Consider the following 19,170-nt stretch of genomic DNA (forward strand, 5'->3'; position numbering starts at 1 on the left):
CTCACAGGGAAACTGAAACAAACCCACACTCTTTTTTGTTCTTTTTATTTTTCACAGAAAAGAGCTAAGAAAATTGAGGGTGACTCAATTTATATCAGACATAGCCTTTTAATGTTGGAGGTTTGTATCCCTTCCGGAGATGTCAGTCTCTGTGTGTATTTTCTTGCTCTTTCGCGCAAAGAGGCTGCTGTTTAATATCACGCTTGCATGTGGCATGATTCACACTTATATTTTTAATCAGCACCAATGATTGGCTTTAGATTACATGATAGATATGTGTTTGTGTGGCAATGTAACTCTAATGCAGTTGTTTCAGGAGAGTGCTGTTGAACTTACAACAGATAGGTATTGGGTAATGGTCAGAATACTTACACCTGCATTAGTATACAACCTTAGTTCATGATGCTACACTCCATAGCATCATTAAACTGTCTCTAACAATCATCCCTGTGGCTGATGACCTAGCATTAAATCAGGGATAGAAAGAGATTTTCTTCAAGCCAGGATTCACAAGAGGGTCCATTTTTATTAGAAATGTTTTTTTTCTAGATCATCAGTATTCTCCTGTTCCTGCTTCTGCTCATTCTACTGCCATCTCATTTTCTAACATGCCAATAATGCATTGCACTCCCTCAGAAGTTATGTGAATTAAAGCTTTTGACCATATAAATGAAAATCAAAATAATTTGTGTTGTTTGTGAAAGGAATGGCGTTTTGAGAAACACTTACCATTAAGTTGCTCTTTAGCACCACAACACTTTGACTAGATCATCATCTTCAGTATGTTTGGTGTCATTAGTTCTCAATAAAGACCAACTTGGTGCTAAATGTTGCCAAATTTCTGCTGCTACTGTTGCTTATGTTCATTTGTGTTAAATGAACAGGTTTCAATTTATGCAGAGGCTTCATTTGACAACTTGATGTCATGTCTGCTGTCATCACCTCTCCTGCTCTTTGATTTGCAGCCTGTGTTCACGACGTGAAATGAACCCTTAATGCTGTGCTGTTTAGCTTATAGCTCCTACCTGTTCACCTGTTCATATGATAATCAACTTTGATAAATCACAGCACCGACTCTGAATCTCCTGAATCTTTTCCCTAATCAACCAAAGTCTGGTCTCACAAATCAGCTTTTGATTCTGAAAAGGAGTCGCTGATAATCTATCAAAATCCACATAGTATGATCGTCTAGATCAACGTCCCCCTCTAATTTATGTTCCTGTAGAATCAACAATTAACCGTGCTTCTGCTTGTTCATATAATCTGCAATTGATCAAAAAATTGCCTAAAAGAAACATAATCTGACATTGTTTTCTTTATTCTCTCCCATTTGTTAATCTCTCCCAACTATGAACATATCCTTCTCCTTCCCTTTCCCTCCCCATCCAACTTTCACCATCGCCACTTCTTACTTTTCCTCCTCTTATTATTTTTTTGGTCCACATGGTCCTGTGAAATTTCCTGCCACCCCCCTCCTGCATCCTCCCTCCTCTCCACTCCGTTTTTTTCCCCTCTTGACTTGCCTCCTCTTAGGATTTCGACAAGCCTAACGAGGATGTGCTCAAGCATCATGCCAGCATCAGTGAGCTGAAGAGGAACTTCATGAGTGCCGTCCCGGAACAGAGGCCCAGTGAGTGGGACAAGCGCCTGTCCACGCACTCTCCGTTCCGCACCCTGGGGATCAATGGTCAGCCTCTTCCCAGTGCAGATGGGGTAAGTCTCCCACTGAGTGTGCCCTTCATCCAAATCCTTTTTTAGTTGATTTTAAGTCTGTCAGTTCAGGAATTGGAGCAAAGAAATCAGTGTTTCTCATTAAAACTAAATTAGAAAATCTGTCATGAAGACTTAATTCCTGATTTAACTTTGTTACAGTTTTATTTATGCATAGGTAAATGTATATCATCACAATTGTTTTCCGTGGCTCTGCTCTGATGTTATTGTACTTGACTGAAAAAAATGACTGCACTCGTGTGGGCAGTGTGCATGGATTTGTAATGGAACTGAAGAACCTGAAATTCTTGCTAATATCTTGTGTAACTTTGAACATTGAATTTTTGATCGTATTCTATTTTTACATGATGAGTACAGTAAAATGAAAGAAACTGACAGAAGCAGGGATCAGGCTCTTCCCTGGTTCTCTTACAGTTTAATGGATTGTGTATGCATGTACAGACCTATTCAAGGCAATGGCATGTGCTGTGCAACGCATGCATGCATATGAAGAATGCAGCTGGACTTGTTGAATAGGGTCTGTACATTTGGTCTCTGATGTGAGGCGAGGCATCTTTGAGACTGGTCGTTCACTCCCTGAGAACTCACTGTGGTTTATCTGATCTGCGTTGGATGCCTCTGAACCCTTACATGTTGGTGTTGCATGACTGACTGACCTGACGTTGAAAGTTTCCTGCATGACTGAGATATGACCCTTTTATGAATTTCTGCACGTCATGACACTGAGCTGAATTTACCTTTTTGCCCTCTCCTCTTCCCTTCCCTTCATTGATGAGCTTTCTTTCTTCTTTTAATACACTTTGCTCTTTTTCACACTGCTTTTACCTTTTTTGGTTGCTTGTTTTCATGAAGACACCTCATTCACAGTTGTATGAGCAGCCCATTTCTCACTGTAGTAGATAATAATGTACCAGTCACTGGGTTACAATATAAAACTAAAATACGTATCTCATTGAGATTTAATATGAAAACATTACTTGAAAGCTATTCACAGCCATAGAAACATGCCCCCACTCTGTCTGAGCTGCTGTCACATAAATAGTGTAAACAGCGGAGGTTCATTCTGATGCCTTTTGATGAGTCATTAACTCAAGTGCAGCCTAAGAGAGATAAATGCCGCCAGTGCATCATGTTGTCAGTATGCATTAGAGTTGCTCTGAAATCAAAGTGAAGCAAAAGTGACAGCTCCAAGTCTGTAGTGGGTAGATGAATCAGATCGCATACATAACATTTTAAAAAGCCTGATGACAACAATACGACACTGGTCAAATGGTGTCTGTCTATCTGTGAAAAGATGCTGTTTAGGCCAAGTTTTACATGCCAGCTTGTCATTCAGCCTAAAGGTCCAGTGCGTAGGATTTAATGGGGATTATGTGAGTCTGTTGTCAGAGATGGAATTTAATATTTAAAGATATATTTACATTAGTGTATTATCACCTGAAACTAAGAAAAGTTGTGATTTAGATACCACTAAATCCTACACTCTGGACCTTTAACCTTCAGTTGTGTAGCGACAAAGACTTCCAGCCTCTCCTGTGAGAAAAGTTAAGATTAGTGTTGACTGCTTAAAGAGAATTTTTTCCTGCAAGGACCAATGGATTAAATGGCACAACTAATTAAAAATGAGCAGCAGTTAGTTGTCAGAATACCAGATATAGCCTCTAATCTGCTGATATTGACCTGCTATCACATCTAACCAGCTATATCAAATTCCATTTACCACTCAAACACATCACTGTAGTGGGTAGTAAACGGGGAATCAAGCTAAAGGGCCAAGATCAGTCTTGGCTTACTAAGATAGTTCTGCCTCAAAGATTCAGAGATTTCATCTCTTTTTTTTTTTTTTAAGATGTTACAAGTGTGGATGACTTTCGTGTCTTTAAAAAAAAAACGTGGATTGTTGTACATGGAAAAATATAACAATGCATGTTAAAATGCATGTGCAAGTAAAATTTCCATGCTCTGGACAACAGGAAATGCTACCAGAATTACATTTCTTTACACCGATCAGCCACAACATTAATAGGTGAATGAACAGTGAAGTGAAGAGCATTGATCATCTTGTTACAATGTTTTGCTGAGAAACCTTTTGTCCTGACATTCATGTGATTGCCATTTGACACGCACCACCAGCCCAAAAACCACTGTAGACCAAGTCCATGCCCTCATGGCAAAGGCACTCCTCAATGGCAGCATACCCCCCAGCAAGACAATGCACGCTTCCACATCCCAACTGCTCAGGACTGGCCTGAAGATTGTGAGCTCAAGGCATCGACCTGGCCTCTAAAGTCCCCCAAACCCAATCTGAAGAAGTCCAATCCATAGAGGACCCACCGTGGACACTTGCACTAGTTCTGCAGAGCACCCGAAGTATCATCCATAATTGTTTTCCCAGTAACTTCCCCAGGAAACTAATGGATAGGGGTGTCCTGTAATGTCTCACACTAGGGCAATGCTGGCAGATTCTTTAATTCTGTGGGATGCGTGGATCAGACTTGTTCTGGCATGTCTCATGGATTCTTGATCGGACAGCGATCTGGGGAATTTGAATGGCAGGTCGACACTTTGGGGTCTCTGTCATGTTCCTCTGACCATTTCTGAACAGTTTTCATGGTGCAGACAGTACCATTGAATGGGGGATGCACTTGTACTTCGTCTCCAATGGGGTTTGGGTGGACGGTGGCTGTGAAGTGGCGTCCACATGAAAAGCAGGACTGATGGATTGGCAGCAGGACATTGCATTCTAATGAGATGAATAATGGTATTTACTTGCTCTGTCAGTGGTCATTGTTTCAGTGTTATGGCTTATTGGTGTGTATTTTCAATAAGTTATTACAAGTTCAGTTTCCCTTTTGGCCATTGCAAACATTTCAAAATTCCTGCCTCTCATCTCTCTTCCCCTCCTCCTTACCCCACCCTCAGTTTGTCATCCGCCTCCCACGCGGCCCCCTGCTGAACTTCTACTCCAAACGCAGCTGAGGGGCCGTCTCGACCCTGCGGAAACCCCACACAGGTGTGAGTGTGACCCCGTGGAGACCGCACCTAGTCCATCTACTGTAGCCATCAACCTCTAGCTTTTTCTCTTCTCCTCCTCTCCTTCCTTCGCCTCCTCTTCAACATCACTGTAGCATTCTTCATCTCTCATCATCCTCTGCTCCACTTGAGAAGCTGCCCTTTTTTTTCTGGCCTCTGTGGAAACAAGACTTCCGTTCCTTCTGTTTTCCACTGCAGCACATTTGACCTGGTTTCTCAAGCCAGAAACAGAGCTGTTCTCCAAAGACTGATTAAGACTGGAAATGACAATCAACCCGCTGCTCTTTTGCATTTTATCTGATGTCTTTTGGACTAAAAAATCACGCAATCAACCATTATTAACAAGCAACTGACTTTTGTCTGGAGGTTTTTAATGTCTGACCTTGTCACTTTGAGCCTGATTTTATACACAATTTGAGGTACATTTATATCGTCGGTTCTCTAAGGATATTGTCTTGGGATAAGCTGATCACTGTGATGCGGTTTTCAAAAATAGAAACCTTTTTCCTGAAGCCACATGAGTAAGCACTAGAAAATGACAGTCTTCTTACCGGGAAACATCAATAATTTTTGCCACAATAGTATTTCCTGTGATGAGAGACCTCGAGGCAGCTTAAATGTAATTCTTCTTAAACTCTTTGTCCCTCACCAGTATTTTGCAAGGCAGTATGTAGCAACTGCAATAGTTTCCTTGTTGCATGACTTTTTGACAATCAATTTTGACCAAAGAATAAAACACATTCCATATACAGTTCATATGACTGTTTGTTCCTTTCAAGGACCCTGGATTTGATCATTTAAGTTTCCATTTCATTTTTTGAGATGATGAGTATCAAAAGTAGTGTCAGTGGCACGTAATTTTGATTTAAACATTTTACTCTTGGATGAAATGAACAATATGGAGCAACACATGTATTCAGTATCCATCTTATTTGGTAACCTGCCATAGCATGTTAGGAAGGTAAATTGTGGACATGGAAGCACATACATGGTCTCCAATAAAGTTTTGTTAATCTGTGGTGTCGCATGAAACCTTAGATGAGCCAAAGGTTTGTCCTCATCTTCCTACAGAGCTGTAGTACCTCATAAAATGGATACTGTACTCAATGTTTTAACATGCATGCATTATAATCTCAGGAACTACTTCATCTACCCATGATCATGTAGTGTATATGTTGTGTCTTTTTTAGAGTGTGTGCATTAGTCCCCTTTGCAATGGTTCAGAGACAAAGACTGCACATCAGGAAACCTGCAGCAGTTTGGGCTTTTCAGGCAAAAGGCCCACTGTGAGCCACAAGTGTGAGCCTGATGGCATCGAAGCCGGTGGTGGTCCAGTTGAGGAAGAGTCATTTGATCAGGAAGAGGTTGTAGTTTTTGAGACCTCCCTGGTGCCCATCGTAGAGGTGGAGATGGCACAGCTGCCTACCTCCCCGGACCCCTGCTGTCGAGCTTTAGATGAGACCCTGGAGGAAGAAGGATCGTATCCCGAAGTGTCCGAGCGCTCGGGGATGATTGTTGGATCTTCTCCAGCTTCCTATTTCAGGAGCGATGGTCCACAGGTCATACGCTGCTTCCAGGTAGCCTCCTGACCCCCTCAGGGTGACGCACATTCTGTCTCTTCTTGACCTCTGTGTGATTTCAAGGCTGCAGCACTTGCTCACTCCTTTGCAGCACAATTGCAAATCAAAACGTGAATCTGCAGCGGTAGCCTCTCAAGCGCAGTGTGATTTTTAATTGTAACTGCAGGCGCTGCAGAGGTGTTGCAGATTGGTATGCTAAGTTCTCAACTGTGGTGATGGGTAGTTGACACTAGCACGTTATTCTCTGCCTCTGTGTTTAACACATTGACTTTCATTCTTTCAAACCCACTTATGGATTGATATTTTCAGTTTCCCTGTTTGTTTTGTAGCAGCTGGTGGTGGGAATGGAAGTAACAAAGTGATTGTGTTCTTTGCAAAAATCCTAATTGAAGCAAATTTGGTGAGAAGAAAGGGCTATTGCAGGGAAAATCAGCCCACGCAGGCTTCGGCTTGAATGGGGAATGCATGGTGTGAAACAAACTGGTTGCTGTGAGGTGCAAGGTGTCTGGTTAAACAGCCACTCATGGGGCTATACTCCCATCCACAGCCCCCTCTGGTGCAGACCCAGACAGTCACCATCACAGCTGTCTCCAACTCCTTATCCAGTGGCATCTCCACCACAGAGGTCCCTGTCGTCCCAACCAAGACCTTCATCTATGAGTCTTCAAAGGTATGGAGCTCCAGGACCGGCTCAGTCCAGACCTGTCTCAGCTATAGGCAGTCAGTTTGCATGCAGGGGAGATATCAGTTCTGTAGAGGAAGCAAGTCTGGGCTGAACAGGCCAGGGGCTCCACAATCAGCATGAGGCAGCACTGAGCTCACAATCCCGATATAAAAAAGAATAGTTATTCACTCTTCCTTTTTTTTTTTTTGGTCTTTTTCTCAGGTGACAGACGATGTGCCAGATGACAAAGATGGCACATCTGTGTCCCAGACTGTTACCTCGGAGACGAGCAGTGGCACCACAGTCACCACCACCACTACTCACATCTCAAAGGTCAGCAGTGCTACCCTGCTCTTTGTATAAAACATTTCATTTCATTTTATCTGCCTCACCGTTTTTATTTTTCTTCCCTCTACCAGGTTGTGAAAAGCGGATCTTCGGAGACTCGAGTGGAGAAGAGAATCGTCATAACTGCAGACTCTGATGTTGACCAAGATAAGGTACAAATCCTCTGCCCATGACACAAAACAATTATGGAGTAGAGTAAAATGAGAAGATTGATAACACTCTCATACATGTCCTGTAGATATAATGCTACAGTTAGGGCAGGTTAGCTCAGCGTAGCTCAGTGTAAAGACTGGAAACAGGGAGGAACAGCTGCCTGGTTGTTTCCACAGTTGGAAAAGTCATTAAATTTTTAATTGTTACGTTACTGTGTCTTTTGTTTTGTTTTTTAATCAAAAAACAATGACATGCTGTGGTTTTACAAGAAGTCGTATGCCATACTGTTTTTTGCCGGGAGCAGTGACTTCCAATAGCTGTTTCTTTACACATAAAGTTAAAGATATAATATGGAACAAACACTAGATGTTTGGTACATAGTTTATTGAATTGTACATTATCCCAAATGTTTCTAGCAATGTTCCAACCTGGAGAAATCTGTAATTGTCTGCACTTACAGGGACTTGAAGGGATAAATAAAATTTAAACCATTAGGATGTCAATGAACATTTACTGTATGCCAGAGTTATGTCACATAGATTTTCAATCAGCAGAGGTAGATAGACAACGAAGGCAACAACCCTAACAATTCCATGCTATTTCACCACGACATCAAACTAGTGACAGAAATTACATATTGAGCATTTAAAGGTTTCATAGTTAAAGGACAGACATGAGAGTGGTATCGATCCCAAATGTGGTGTTTCCCAAAATGTCTAACTATTCCATTTGAATACCATCTATATAATGAAGGGTTTGGTTGGGTCAATTCACGTTAAAACTAACACAAGTGCACATATTGTCTGTGTTTCAGGGGAAAGATGGCGGAGCATCAGCATTGTAACTGAATCACCACCTGCTTTTAATCGTTTGACTCTCCACCTTTCTTCCCTTTTGTCCGAGTGCAGCACTCAGCACACAGTGACCAGCTCTAAATGCGCACACACACATCCGAAAAGAAATATCTCATAAATGAAGCATTACCGCGTAGATGAATTTTAGTAGATCCTCTTTGTTTTTATTTCTTTTTTCAGTTGAGCTGATCATTGCTTTCTCATCCAGGTGTTAAAAAAGCTTAGTAATACAATTTTGTTGGTTTTAAAAACAGCAGTTTCAGTTGAGTGGTCTCAGTTATGTTTGCTTTGAAATGCTTTTATTTTCCTAGTGGTTTTTACGTTGTTGATTTTATACAAATGCACTGTTTCCATCCTAGTTTAGACAACATGATCAGCATTTATTCCTTTGGTGCTGCTAGGGGAACGTTAAGACTACATTCAAGGGAATTTTTTTTTGTTTGTTGATAAAGTTGTTTACTTGTCTATTTAATTCAGGAGCTACATGTTTTTTTTTTAAATGAAATGACATACCTCACATTGATATGTGAACAAATATATTCTGTGCTCAAATTCGGACAGTTGTTTGGTTTTGTTCACTGCTCAGGTACAAAAAAACAAAAACACGTCAAATCTTTTCTTCCCTAACCAGCAAAGAACCAGTAGCCTACACATTATTGTAAAGTTTGAACTGAAAAATTGATCTATTTTGAAATATTTCTCTATTTTATAGACTTAATGCTTTTATAGTATTTGTACAAATTTGAGGTTTTTAAGTTATTCACATTCATCTACTCATCAAATTGTAGGTTGCCGTTGTGCTGTTTACTGAAATTGGAGGTCTCTATAAGACCTGCTTACCCATCTTGCCTGACACCCTGAATCATTCTTATTCGTTTCCTCTTGTAGGCCACCAAGTTTATCAGACCTTTTCACATTTACACGTGACAATAGAGTGCTTCCCTCGGTTTTTGTTCAGTAGCATAGTAGTCATAATTGCTTTGAATATATTTGGTTGATAGGAAAAGTTTTACAAGCTTTGGTCTGTTTATCTCAGGTTTTGATATTCTTTGTAAGACTACAGACCTCCATATGATTGTATGAGGAATGTCCATATATGTATATCCATCCCTACTTTAAATGTACATTTATGTTCAGCCAAGTGAGGTCAATAAATACAAAGTTTGTCTGTCACAGTAACCACATGTGTGAAGGCAGCTGTCCCAGTATATGTGGCTTTTCTCTCATAGGAGCACAATTGTCTTTTTATACATGTTCTACTACTATACAGTAATTTATTTGTAAAGTAGAACTGTCTCGTGTGAGTTGATGTACTGTGATGTTTCAACACAAGCTGGTTTCCAGGCTTCCACTAGAGATGTCACAATGTGAAATATTGCATTCGTTATCAACCAAGTTTGTAAAGCCTTTTTACCACATAGTCATCGTAGATTGCTCTCTGTACTTGTCAATAGAAGAGAAAAATGCTTAAAATATACAAAATCCCCTTTAGATAGCATGTTTGTTAGCAAACTTTTTTTAACCCAGAAAAGAAGCCATTGGTATTGTAGCTACATGGAAAAACAACAGAAACCTCTCCTGGAAGAAAATGTAGAATTTCACATGAAGAAAATAGTTTTTAGACAATGGAAAATATTGTTGCTTTGTGTATTATCCCTGTCTTTTTATGAAAAAATAAAAACATGCATTATTTCGCATTTTGTCGGGGTGTTTGTGTGAAGCATACAACTTTAAAAGGATGAGATCCTGGTAAGAAATAAATATTTAATGTCATTCACTTGTTCCACAGTAGATGTTGCTGCTGCTGCTTGTTCAATCAACAATGTCACGTCTGTCCGGATTGTAATAATGATGTAAACATGATGAAACTACAAATACAGGACTATCAGGAAAATACTGTCACAGAAAAAAAATGAAATCAAACATAGGTCCATTTTTGACACAAGATCTTCCTTTCTACCTTTTAATTTGGTATTCATCGTTTCTTGGAAATAGCACCTGACCTCATTTACACATATTGCTATTTTCAAATAAAATCCTTCGTGTTAACAGAATCAAATCTTATGCAGATTTTCAAAATCTGTTCTGCAGAAAAAGTTCATGTTTGATGCAATTAAATGACTGACTGTATCGCAGATAAGGCAAACCTGTCATGGGCTGGTGGCACGATTTCCTGTTACATTCAATCCTCTGCAATTGAGCCACAAAGCACTCCGTAGCCTTCAATATCAGAGTTAAAGCCACTGTTCTGTCTCAGAGATGTGAAAGATGAACTAACATCAGTTATTAAGTATCAGGAGTCTGACCCTCTGGAATAATTACATGTTGTATGTGGGAAAACTAACCTGGTTATTTGTAACTGTTTCACTAAAGACATGAAATGTCTGAATCTATCAACACAGGTGAGTTTGGGGAACTGTACAGGAATTCACTGGGATTATATAATCCATTTCTTCAAACATGTAGTAAACAAAAGTCTTTGAGTCCACTGGGTTCATCAAAGCGGAGTTCTAGCGAATTGTCTTGACCGGGCTCTTGAAACTTGATGCAGCCTGAAGTTGGAGTTGATAAGCCATTGGGTGGATTTTGAAACCATATAGCCTGAAAAAACAAAAAGAAAAATACAATCACTTCCTGAACAGAAAGAATTACCTTTTTAATCCTCTGGGGTCAAGTCCTGCTGCTGCTTTTGTATGAAATTATTTTGTACTAGTGCCAATACCATAACTGAGTTTCAGGACTGATACAGCCAAAAATGAAGAACACACTTTAAGTAGAATATAAAGAACAGCATCAGGTCAAACGCACCTTGGCACAAACTGGTTGGCTGGTCGCTTCGGGCGATACTCTGGGTGCACCATGAACAGCATGTGGGGGAACCCCGTCCCAAAATAGGCTCCATCCGTGTGGTGGTGTCTGGAGGACTTGGGGGTGTAAACATCCATGCACTTTGGGCAGTAAAGCTTCACCATTGCTTCTCCGGGGATGTCTGACAGACCTATATCATACAAGAGATCAGTGATTGTTGAATGTGTCATCATGGCCATGGATGAAAGGTCAAAGGTGCAGCAGGTCTTGTGTAGGTAAAGAAAAGTCAGACTTACCGATAGGAAGCATTGGCTGATTCTCACAATAGACTCTGGGGCAATAACCAAAATCCCCTTGTTGATACTTTTCCAACTATGGAGAGCAACAAATTTAGAAATCAGTGTCACAGAGCGCGTCAGAATTTATGCAGCAGTTCTTAAGTAACATCTCACCATCTGTGCAATGCCTCTGTTTGTCAGGATGTAACGTGCATGTATGAGCCCGTAGAGCATCTCTGCTGCCTGCTCTATCAGGTCACTCTGATTGGGGTTGTCTTCAAGTTCTTCATCTGTCAAAATAACGGGATTTAGGCAGTTCAAGTGTTGACTCTGCTTTATGTCATTTCACATGCGAACTGCTACTGATATTCTCACCTGGCTCCAGGTCAAGAATCATGTCCAGAGCCTGGCGATAGTGAGGCACCTGCTCGTTCAAACCCGTCAGGTTGAACTTGTCCTGAATGTAGTCTTCATCAACCTGTAACACACGAGTGAAGACGATGAATAGCTTTCAATGGCATTAATTACAGTTACAGCAGATTGCTTCAGCGCACCGATGTGAAAGCATTACGCAAGAGCTTAACAGGATCACTCGGATGCTGCCAAAGCAGAAAGCAAGGAGTTAAAATTAGAATTGGATTGTGTGAGTGCTAACCTGTCGGACAAACTTTTTTTTTTTTATTTGAAGTGTTTTTTTCTCTCTCACATGTCTCACGAAGGTGCTCTTTGAGTGAGAAGGCCTCATGTGCTCCAGTGGAAAAGATCAATAGCAAAAACCAGAGGGAAGCTCTTGGCCATAAACTTCAGTCTTCATGTGAGACCACTTAACGGCACATATCATTACAAACTGGAAAATCAACGGTTATTCTAAGGCCAATGAAAACATATGTAGTACTGTTACACTTTGCAAGTCTATTTTTTTGTCATATCATCCATAAATATGCAGCAGAGATGAAACACTGCTTTTGCTGAACAGCTAAACACAATTCTTGGTTTTAGGTGATTACACACCAATGAACACACTATCATGAATATCATTTTAATATCTGCCGATAAATCCCTCTAAATCCTGCAAACCAGACCTTTAAAGTCAATATCTGAAATCTGAATTGAAATGAAGCACATTTGGCAGACTGTAATGATAAACGTGCATAAATTAGGGCTGCACAAATAATCAAAATATTGAAAAAGCAATACGGCTAAGTGCAATATCCAAATTACAGGAGCTGCATTTCGTTGATTGAGGTTAAATGTGTGACAAAGCAGCTTTATAGTGAGGCACTGTACAGCTGCAGAGACGCTCTGGTCTACACATCTTCTCGCCAGATGTATGAAAACCTGTTTGTGTCATACAACAAACGTCACATCATCATGGTATTAATTAAAATTGTGATGCAAAAATTATAACTCTCAATGCACGTGAATCATAGTGCACTCACAACACCTGTCAAAAATAATGCAATAGGTTTTCTGCTACTATACTATATCATGCAGCCCTAACATACAGTGAAAGCTTTAAATGTATGAATAGGTTTGAGTTGACTGTAACGTGTTCAGCAATCTGATGTGATGTTTATGCTTTGGTATGATGTAAAAAGTCAGTGAAAGCCACACGCCTGAATAGAAGAAATACATTTTTTGTGTTTGTTTACTTTGTGCACTTGTGAATTCTGATTACCTCTTTATTTTTTGTGAGATGCACATTTAAATCTGGGTCCTAATATACAATTCAAGATTAAGAATAATACTGGATACTGACCTCACAGAAGAACTCATTCCCTCTCAGTCCACAAAACCAGGATATCCAGGACACCTCCTCTGAGCTGCTCATCCTCCTGTCAAACCAAAACACAGCTGCAGTGGCTTCATATTACATCCTCGCCGGTTGGCTTAAGGCTAAAAACCGGCGAATTCTGGAGATTGAACTTTACCAACATCAGATTCAACATTTAATTATAACACAGGCGCAACAAACTGGAAGCACTTCTTCGGGGGGTTTGACCAAAAATGCAGTTTTATTGTTAATAATATTCGATTTGCAGTGAGTTTGTTCCCCTGAGCTGCTACCTAGCCAGGTTAGCTCTTGATTACACGGTAACGTTAGCTCGCTTGCTATCATTCGTTAGCATTTGCACCTGCATAATGCATAGCGGGGAAATTAAACATTGTAATGCAGTATGTATTTAGATGCAATGCCGCTGTCCCCTGAAAGCGCATAACTGTTGACGGAAAGTCATTTTTTTCTCACCTTTTTCTATATTAGTGGACACATCAATTTGCAAGCTTAGCTAGTTTGGTCCTCGTTTCCGGGATGGGTGACGATTCCCTTTTCCGGTCAATCAGTTTTCAAAATAAAGTTCCTCATGACGCATGTTCTCAGACGCTGCCACAGTGAAAGTTAACAAACGGGTAAAGTGTGACAGATTTAACCCATTTTGGACAGAAGAGGAGCAAAACCAAATGTTTTTCTATTCACTTTTTAATGAATTTCCAACACAACTGTGGTTACATAACATTGTCATTGTGTAAGCCTAAAATGTTGGTTATCTCATACAAATCAAGTGTTATTACAACAGTTTTGTCTAATGGCCACAATAGGTTGTTTTGTGTTGCAGTAATGCAACATCATACAGAGGATGTAGGCTGACTTACAAAGCATCGCAGTGCCTATCATGTGGGAAATTTGTACTGTACTTACAGTCACACAAACACATTTTATGTAGATTCTGTAACTTCCTCAAAACCGCACAGTGTTTAATTTGTTTGACGTAATTTCGTAAAGACATTAATCTTTTTAAGCAAAAAAAGTCTATGATAGTCACGTCCTGCTATGATGGAGGGCCTCTTCCTCAGGGCAGGTCTGAAAAGGTTTTGCGAGGAGGTGGTGCCGCGTCTTTGGACTCCTGCTCCTTCCCCATGCCTTCAAACATCAAGATCCTGAAATGATGAAAATTACATGTAAGCTTCTGTACATGACAGTACCATAAACTTTTAAACCTTAGACAATCAAGAGTAGGGTTTTTTATATCATTTTAAAATTTTTATCTTCGTTTGTTTCACTTTCTTTTTATCACTAGATCTCTCCCCACTGAGCTAAACAGCACCGCACATTTGTAGTTTTAAGGTTATAATTTATAGATCAAAAGACACAAGTTGATTTCTGGTATCAAACTAGTAGTCTAATCAGTTAGATTTAGGCACATCAATATCGCCAGTCGCTTCATACAAATGTACAGCTCTTAATTCTCCTTGAACCCTAATTCTCCTGTGGGCCACAGAACAACTCTCCAGGCATTCCCTGAATTACCCAGTATTCACTCACAGTTTTAGAATTGCATTCCTCTTTCCCAGCATCATGTTCAGGAAGTCATGGTAGCCGAAAGTTTCTTTCGATGTTCCTCCACAGACCTCTGACATCATCTTTTTAAGCTCCAAGTGAGTCTTGGCCAATCCCAATTTTTCCAGCATCCGTTTCAAACCCATGATATCTAGAGAAGTGAAAGTACCAATAAAGCAAATATGTAAGCAGTGGTTATCCATACTAAGCATACAAAAATAATTGCTGTGAATTCATTTTAGATGAAGATATTTTACCTATTTCTCCTTTGTCGTTATGATCAAACTCCATGTATTTCTCTGTATACAAGCAATATAATGTCATTTCAAATCATATGACTGTGCACTAAATGACAAAATAACTTCCCAAAGCCAGAAAAACACTCACTTTTAAACATCTCAAGCTTTGAGCTGAGGTCCTCCTCTTCTGCATATTGAGGATCTGACAGATAAGCCTGCAGGGAAGTGATGATTCGATAATATAAATAGATCTGAAATGTTATTATTGGTCTCAAACAGGTGTCGAGCTGTTGGGTCCAGCCCGTGTGTGTAGAAGAAATGATGAACAAAAACGTTTACATCGATGGTAACCTGATATCAACTCACCTCATTGATGGAGCTCAATTTTTCTTCCTGTTGAGTCTTGAGAAGACCAAACGCTTTACCTCCTGTGACAAACAGCCAACACACAGAAGTTGTACAAATCATAAATACAAATACAAACACTTATTAACAAAGCAGGAAATAAAAGCAAACTAACCTTGAGCAGTGCTGTCCATTTCTGGGCACAGAGCTGAGAGCTGACTGTGAAACCAACACTGAGAGTGTGACAAGCAGCGATGGCGTTTCTGTTAATCTAGCCACAAGAGGAAGTGAAGTTCCAGTTAGCATTAGTGAGGTTCCTCTGTAGTTTATAAGGCTGCCGCAAAACAGAGGTCAAGTGGGGGCTGCACATCGTAGCATTGCACACAGTCTGACTTACTCCACAGTGGGAAACAAAGCGTGTTGTCTTACTTAATAATAGAACTTCGAACACGTAGTGGCCAGGATGAGCTCATTCAGATGTCTAGGTTTTAATACAGTTGCTTAACAGAGTGAAGTAACTCCTTTGGTTTGAAACTAATTAGACTTTTCATTTAAGGAAGGAAGAGCGACGCAGCAAGGAGAACTGTGACTTCCAGAAGGCAAGGCACATTACTCTGCGGAGACAATCTGCTTATAAGGCATGTTTGGATAAAAATCCTGTATATTTTTGGAAACGTATTATTCAGCAAACTTTCACTAAGAGCGATGTGTCCGCTTTGACAGGAAATCCTCAAAGTAGCACAGCTACAGACAATGACACTGAGAAGCTGCCCCAGTGCAGCTACACTGTGGGCTTCCAGCCACAGTGCAAAGCAGTTGGGGGTTAAATGCCTGGCTCAAGGGCACCTCATTGGGGGTAATGAGGGAAAAGCAAGTGCTGCATCTTTCACTTTTCCCTGCTCATTACCTAACATTTTGTATTTTGTGCAATTTTGTGTCCCCTAGTGTTTCTGAGTCCCACATTTCTGTGTCAACCTTCTCTCTTTTCACCTCAGTCATGGAGTCTATGGAGGGCTGCTGGACCTGAAAATCACCTCCTCCTCCCGGCTGTCAAAACATCAACAGAGTCAGCGAACAGCTAACTCACAGCTACACTATGCAGCAGTTACAGGTTGCATTCAGGAAACTCCCTGCAAATCACAAGGTTGAGGCAGAGCAGCCCGAGGAGATCAGGGGGAAAACCAGATGATATTCTCTCAAAAAGTGCCGGTTAGTGCTGCCGTAAAGTGTAAAACGCGTTGTGATCCTACCCTCTCACTGAAGTTACATAGTGCAGAAACAAGTGACAGAGCCACAATTTACCTCATCAACAAGACACTGTACCACCAAAATGATTCTGAAGCTCTTGCTTTAAGTAGTAATTGTGTGTGATTTGTTAAAGGGGGTCAAGTGAGTAAGTTTAGGGAGTTATACCATTTCTTTCACATTCCTGGAGTCAGAAACTGAGAAATACCTCAGGACAGACGTTTTCTCTCTCTTTTTCTTTTTTATGTATTTGGTGTCATCTCAAGTTATGTCACAAAGCCATATCAGGCTATTTTGGCTCAATTATTGAGTGAAGAGTTCCTCCAAGCTCTGTGTGAGGGGAGGCCCACGGTGTCAGACCTGGAAAATCCCTGTGACAAATAACTTGGTGCTCTTCTGGCCATCTGTCTGTTTGATGTAATGTCGTGTTCCTGCCACAAGGTGTCTCTGTTGGACACATAATGTGGCCAATGAAAAACAGTGGCCAATACAAAAATCAGAAAGGATCCACTGATGTTTGACAGTCCCCACAGGTAGTTTTGTGTTGACGGGGGTGTGTGACTTAAAGAGAAGTGAGAAAAGGTGGAGACAAAGAGAGAAAAAGTCACAAAGTCAAAAATCTTTTGTCTCACCACTCGGTTGCATTACACTGAAAATGGAAGCTTTTTATCCGTGGGGTCTCCTGTTGTTAGTTCAGTTAATGGTCATATCACAATGCCGAGGTGAGTAGGCCACTCAATACTTTATTCACCAGATTCAATCAATGAATATCATGATGCATTTTCTCTTTTTTTGTAGCCAGACAAAAGAAATGTGACTGTGTCTGACCTTAAAACATTGCGTACATACACTTCCTTTTTAATAATATTTTTTTAAAGGTCCGGGATTTACTGTAAAAAAAAATGATCTGCCTTGTGTACACGCACGTTGTATTCTGCTGCTTATTCTTAAACTTTGTTTCTCTTCAATTTTAAAGACGTCTCCCCAGTGGTTGCTTATCAAGAAGAAGATGTAGCTCTACCTTGTTCTAATTCTACTGTAATGGATCCAAAGAGCTGCTACAGAGTCAAATTGATAAAGTATGCCACACACAACAGTCAGATGAAGGTTGTCCTTGCCAGGCCTAAAACACCCAAGAGCCCAGATGCTGAACGTGTAAGATGGGAAGCTGATGCAAACGGACAGATGTGTCTTTTGCTGACAAAAGTACAGAGATCTGATGAGGGACTGTACGGCTGTGAGATCTGGCTGGCCTGGGATCTTGTCCATGCCAAAAACATGTCCTTAAAAGTTAAAGGTAAGATTACACATTTTACTCTCCTTTACTTTACTCTCCGTTATTTGCCTTATGTTTTATGTCATCCTCACGTGAATCTCCCATCATTCAGAGTGCAAAACCCTTCAAGCAGTGAAAGCAGCACCTGGGCAACGCATCAACCTACACTGCACAGGGGACATGACATCAGGACAACAAGGACCCCGAAATGTCTCCTGGGTGATGCTGATAGGAGCCAATCCAGTCTCCATCAAGTCTGAAGGGGCTGAAATTATCGGGACATCGTTAACTATCCAGTCTGTGGATAAACGTGACAGCGGCTGGTACAGATGTACGTATATGTCTGGACAAACTCAGCGCTGCTTTGACATTAATCTACTGGTCCAAGGTAAGATTTATAGCACATTTTAACATATCATCACTGACAACCAATGACACCTTGCATGACTCCTGTGTCATTTTTCTATTCCCTTCAAGAGGTGGAACACGCAGTTGTGGCCACAACAGTTCCAGGTACTGTAACAGAAACTTCAGTTGCGTAAGTGATCTTCTGTGAAATGTTTTTGTTGTGATTGCTCAGATTTTTCCCTCCTGTCTCCCTCAGCGATGACAGCCAATCAGACTATGTTTAAAGTCTGGATGGAGGGGAGAAGTGCAGCATTTACTGCAGGTGTGCCTTTAGTCGTGATTGTGGTGGCCATAACTGCAGCACTGACAAGACTGTTCATTTACCGCAGATGCAGCACCCAGACAGCTGCACAGCCAGACCCGACTCATTCAGCAGGTTTGATTTGAATAAAAGCTTTGAGTTTATCTTCATTTTGATAGCAATGAAGTGTTATCATGGCTTTGTGTTCTCTTGTTCATCAGGTACTCACACAGAGTGTCTTGATGGTTATGAAAGTGTAGATTTTGAGGGTGAGCACAGTGTTTTTCTCTCACTACCTCATTTACCCCGACCTTCTGTGAACTCTTCTGCTTTCTCTCTCATGTCTCAGAATCCCCAACTTTTTACCTTTACCTCACAGATCCCGTGAGCCAACAAGCCGACAGTCTGTACGATGAATTCGACGATGAGAACCTGTGTACTTGTAAGTGATGTCGCAACTATGAAATCGTCACTACTGTTACAAAGTTCTCGTCATATTTGAAAAGCCAAATGACAATTTTCTCTTCTTCATTGCAGTCAATAATTAGTCATTTACAGTCTGCTGAAGAGGAAGAGGGATTCGTGGATTGCCGGCTCACATTTATGCAGTATTAAAGCAAAACTCTCGCC

General features: G+C 40.7%; 4 protein-coding genes across 25 annotated transcripts in view; 2 read left to right on the forward strand and 2 right to left on the reverse strand.

Moving 5' to 3' along the window:
* Nucleotides 1-10,060, forward strand: part of LOC115567493 (titin-like) — a 36,571-nt gene extending 26,511 nt beyond the window's left edge. For 9 of the 17 annotated variants that reach the window (XM_030394147.1, XM_030394144.1, XM_030394149.1 and 6 more), the window contains 7 exons: nucleotides 58-120; nucleotides 1,534-1,713; nucleotides 5,955-6,341; nucleotides 6,892-7,014; nucleotides 7,231-7,341; nucleotides 7,428-7,508; nucleotides 8,324-10,060. In XM_030394147.1, the coding sequence (XP_030250007.1) occupies nucleotides 58-120; nucleotides 1,534-1,713; nucleotides 5,955-6,341; nucleotides 6,892-7,014; nucleotides 7,231-7,341; nucleotides 7,428-7,508; nucleotides 8,324-8,353 (975 nt within the window). In that variant the 3' untranslated portion in view covers nucleotides 8,354-10,060. Of the gene's footprint in view, nucleotides 1-57; nucleotides 121-1,533; nucleotides 1,714-4,653; nucleotides 5,519-5,954; nucleotides 6,342-6,891; nucleotides 7,015-7,230; nucleotides 7,342-7,427; nucleotides 7,509-8,323 lie in introns of those variants that run through there. The other 8 variants (XM_030394148.1, XM_030394150.1, XM_030394152.1 and 5 more) reach the window with 5 other exon arrangements.
* Nucleotides 10,061-10,107: 47 nt separating this feature from the next.
* LOC115567497 (casein kinase II subunit beta) lies at nucleotides 10,108-13,824 on the reverse strand. The gene is made up of 7 exons (XM_030394168.1): nucleotides 13,698-13,824; nucleotides 13,209-13,284; nucleotides 11,825-11,927; nucleotides 11,624-11,739; nucleotides 11,468-11,543; nucleotides 11,172-11,361; nucleotides 10,108-10,964 (listed from the first exon to the last, which is right to left on the reverse strand). The coding sequence occupies exons 2-7, from the start codon at nucleotides 13,278-13,280 to the stop codon at nucleotides 10,874-10,876; spliced, it is 648 nt and encodes a 215-aa protein (XP_030250028.1). The 5' UTR covers nucleotides 13,281-13,284; nucleotides 13,698-13,824; the 3' UTR covers nucleotides 10,108-10,873.
* An 86-nt stretch (nucleotides 13,825-13,910) lies between these two features.
* Nucleotides 13,911-15,657, reverse strand: LOC115567498 (allograft inflammatory factor 1-like). The gene is made up of 6 exons (XM_030394169.1): nucleotides 15,546-15,657; nucleotides 15,392-15,453; nucleotides 15,174-15,240; nucleotides 15,044-15,085; nucleotides 14,772-14,937; nucleotides 13,911-14,386 (listed from the first exon to the last, which is right to left on the reverse strand). The coding sequence occupies exons 1-6, from the start codon at nucleotides 15,562-15,564 to the stop codon at nucleotides 14,299-14,301; spliced, it is 444 nt and encodes a 147-aa protein (XP_030250029.1). The 5' UTR covers nucleotides 15,565-15,657; the 3' UTR covers nucleotides 13,911-14,298.
* Nucleotides 15,658-17,216: 1,559 nt separating this feature from the next.
* On the forward strand, nucleotides 17,217-19,170 carry LOC115567496 (uncharacterized). 6 transcript variants are annotated; one of them, XR_003981208.1, is made up of 9 exons: nucleotides 17,218-17,337; nucleotides 17,592-17,912; nucleotides 18,004-18,279; nucleotides 18,369-18,404; nucleotides 18,496-18,561; nucleotides 18,629-18,675; nucleotides 18,762-18,809; nucleotides 18,920-18,982; nucleotides 19,078-19,152. XR_003981208.1 is itself a non-coding variant. In XM_030394165.1 (8 exons), exons 1-8 carry the CDS (start codon nucleotides 17,271-17,273, stop codon nucleotides 19,086-19,088), a joined length of 1,002 nt encoding a protein of 333 aa, XP_030250025.1. In that variant the 5' UTR covers nucleotides 17,218-17,270; the 3' UTR covers nucleotides 19,089-19,170. The 6 variants fall into 6 exon arrangements, 3 of the variants coding, with proteins under 3 accessions (XP_030250025.1, XP_030250026.1, XP_030250027.1); XM_030394165.1 differs by having other exon boundaries at nucleotides 18,496-18,675; nucleotides 19,078-19,170; XR_003981207.1 differs by lacking the exon at nucleotides 18,496-18,561 and having other exon boundaries at nucleotides 17,217-17,337; nucleotides 18,369-18,429; nucleotides 18,762-18,982.

Source organism: Sparus aurata, chromosome 17 (genome assembly GCF_900880675.1).
Source record: "Sparus aurata chromosome 17, fSpaAur1.1, whole genome shotgun sequence".
NCBI lineage: Eukaryota > Metazoa > Chordata > Actinopteri > Spariformes > Sparidae > Sparus > Sparus aurata.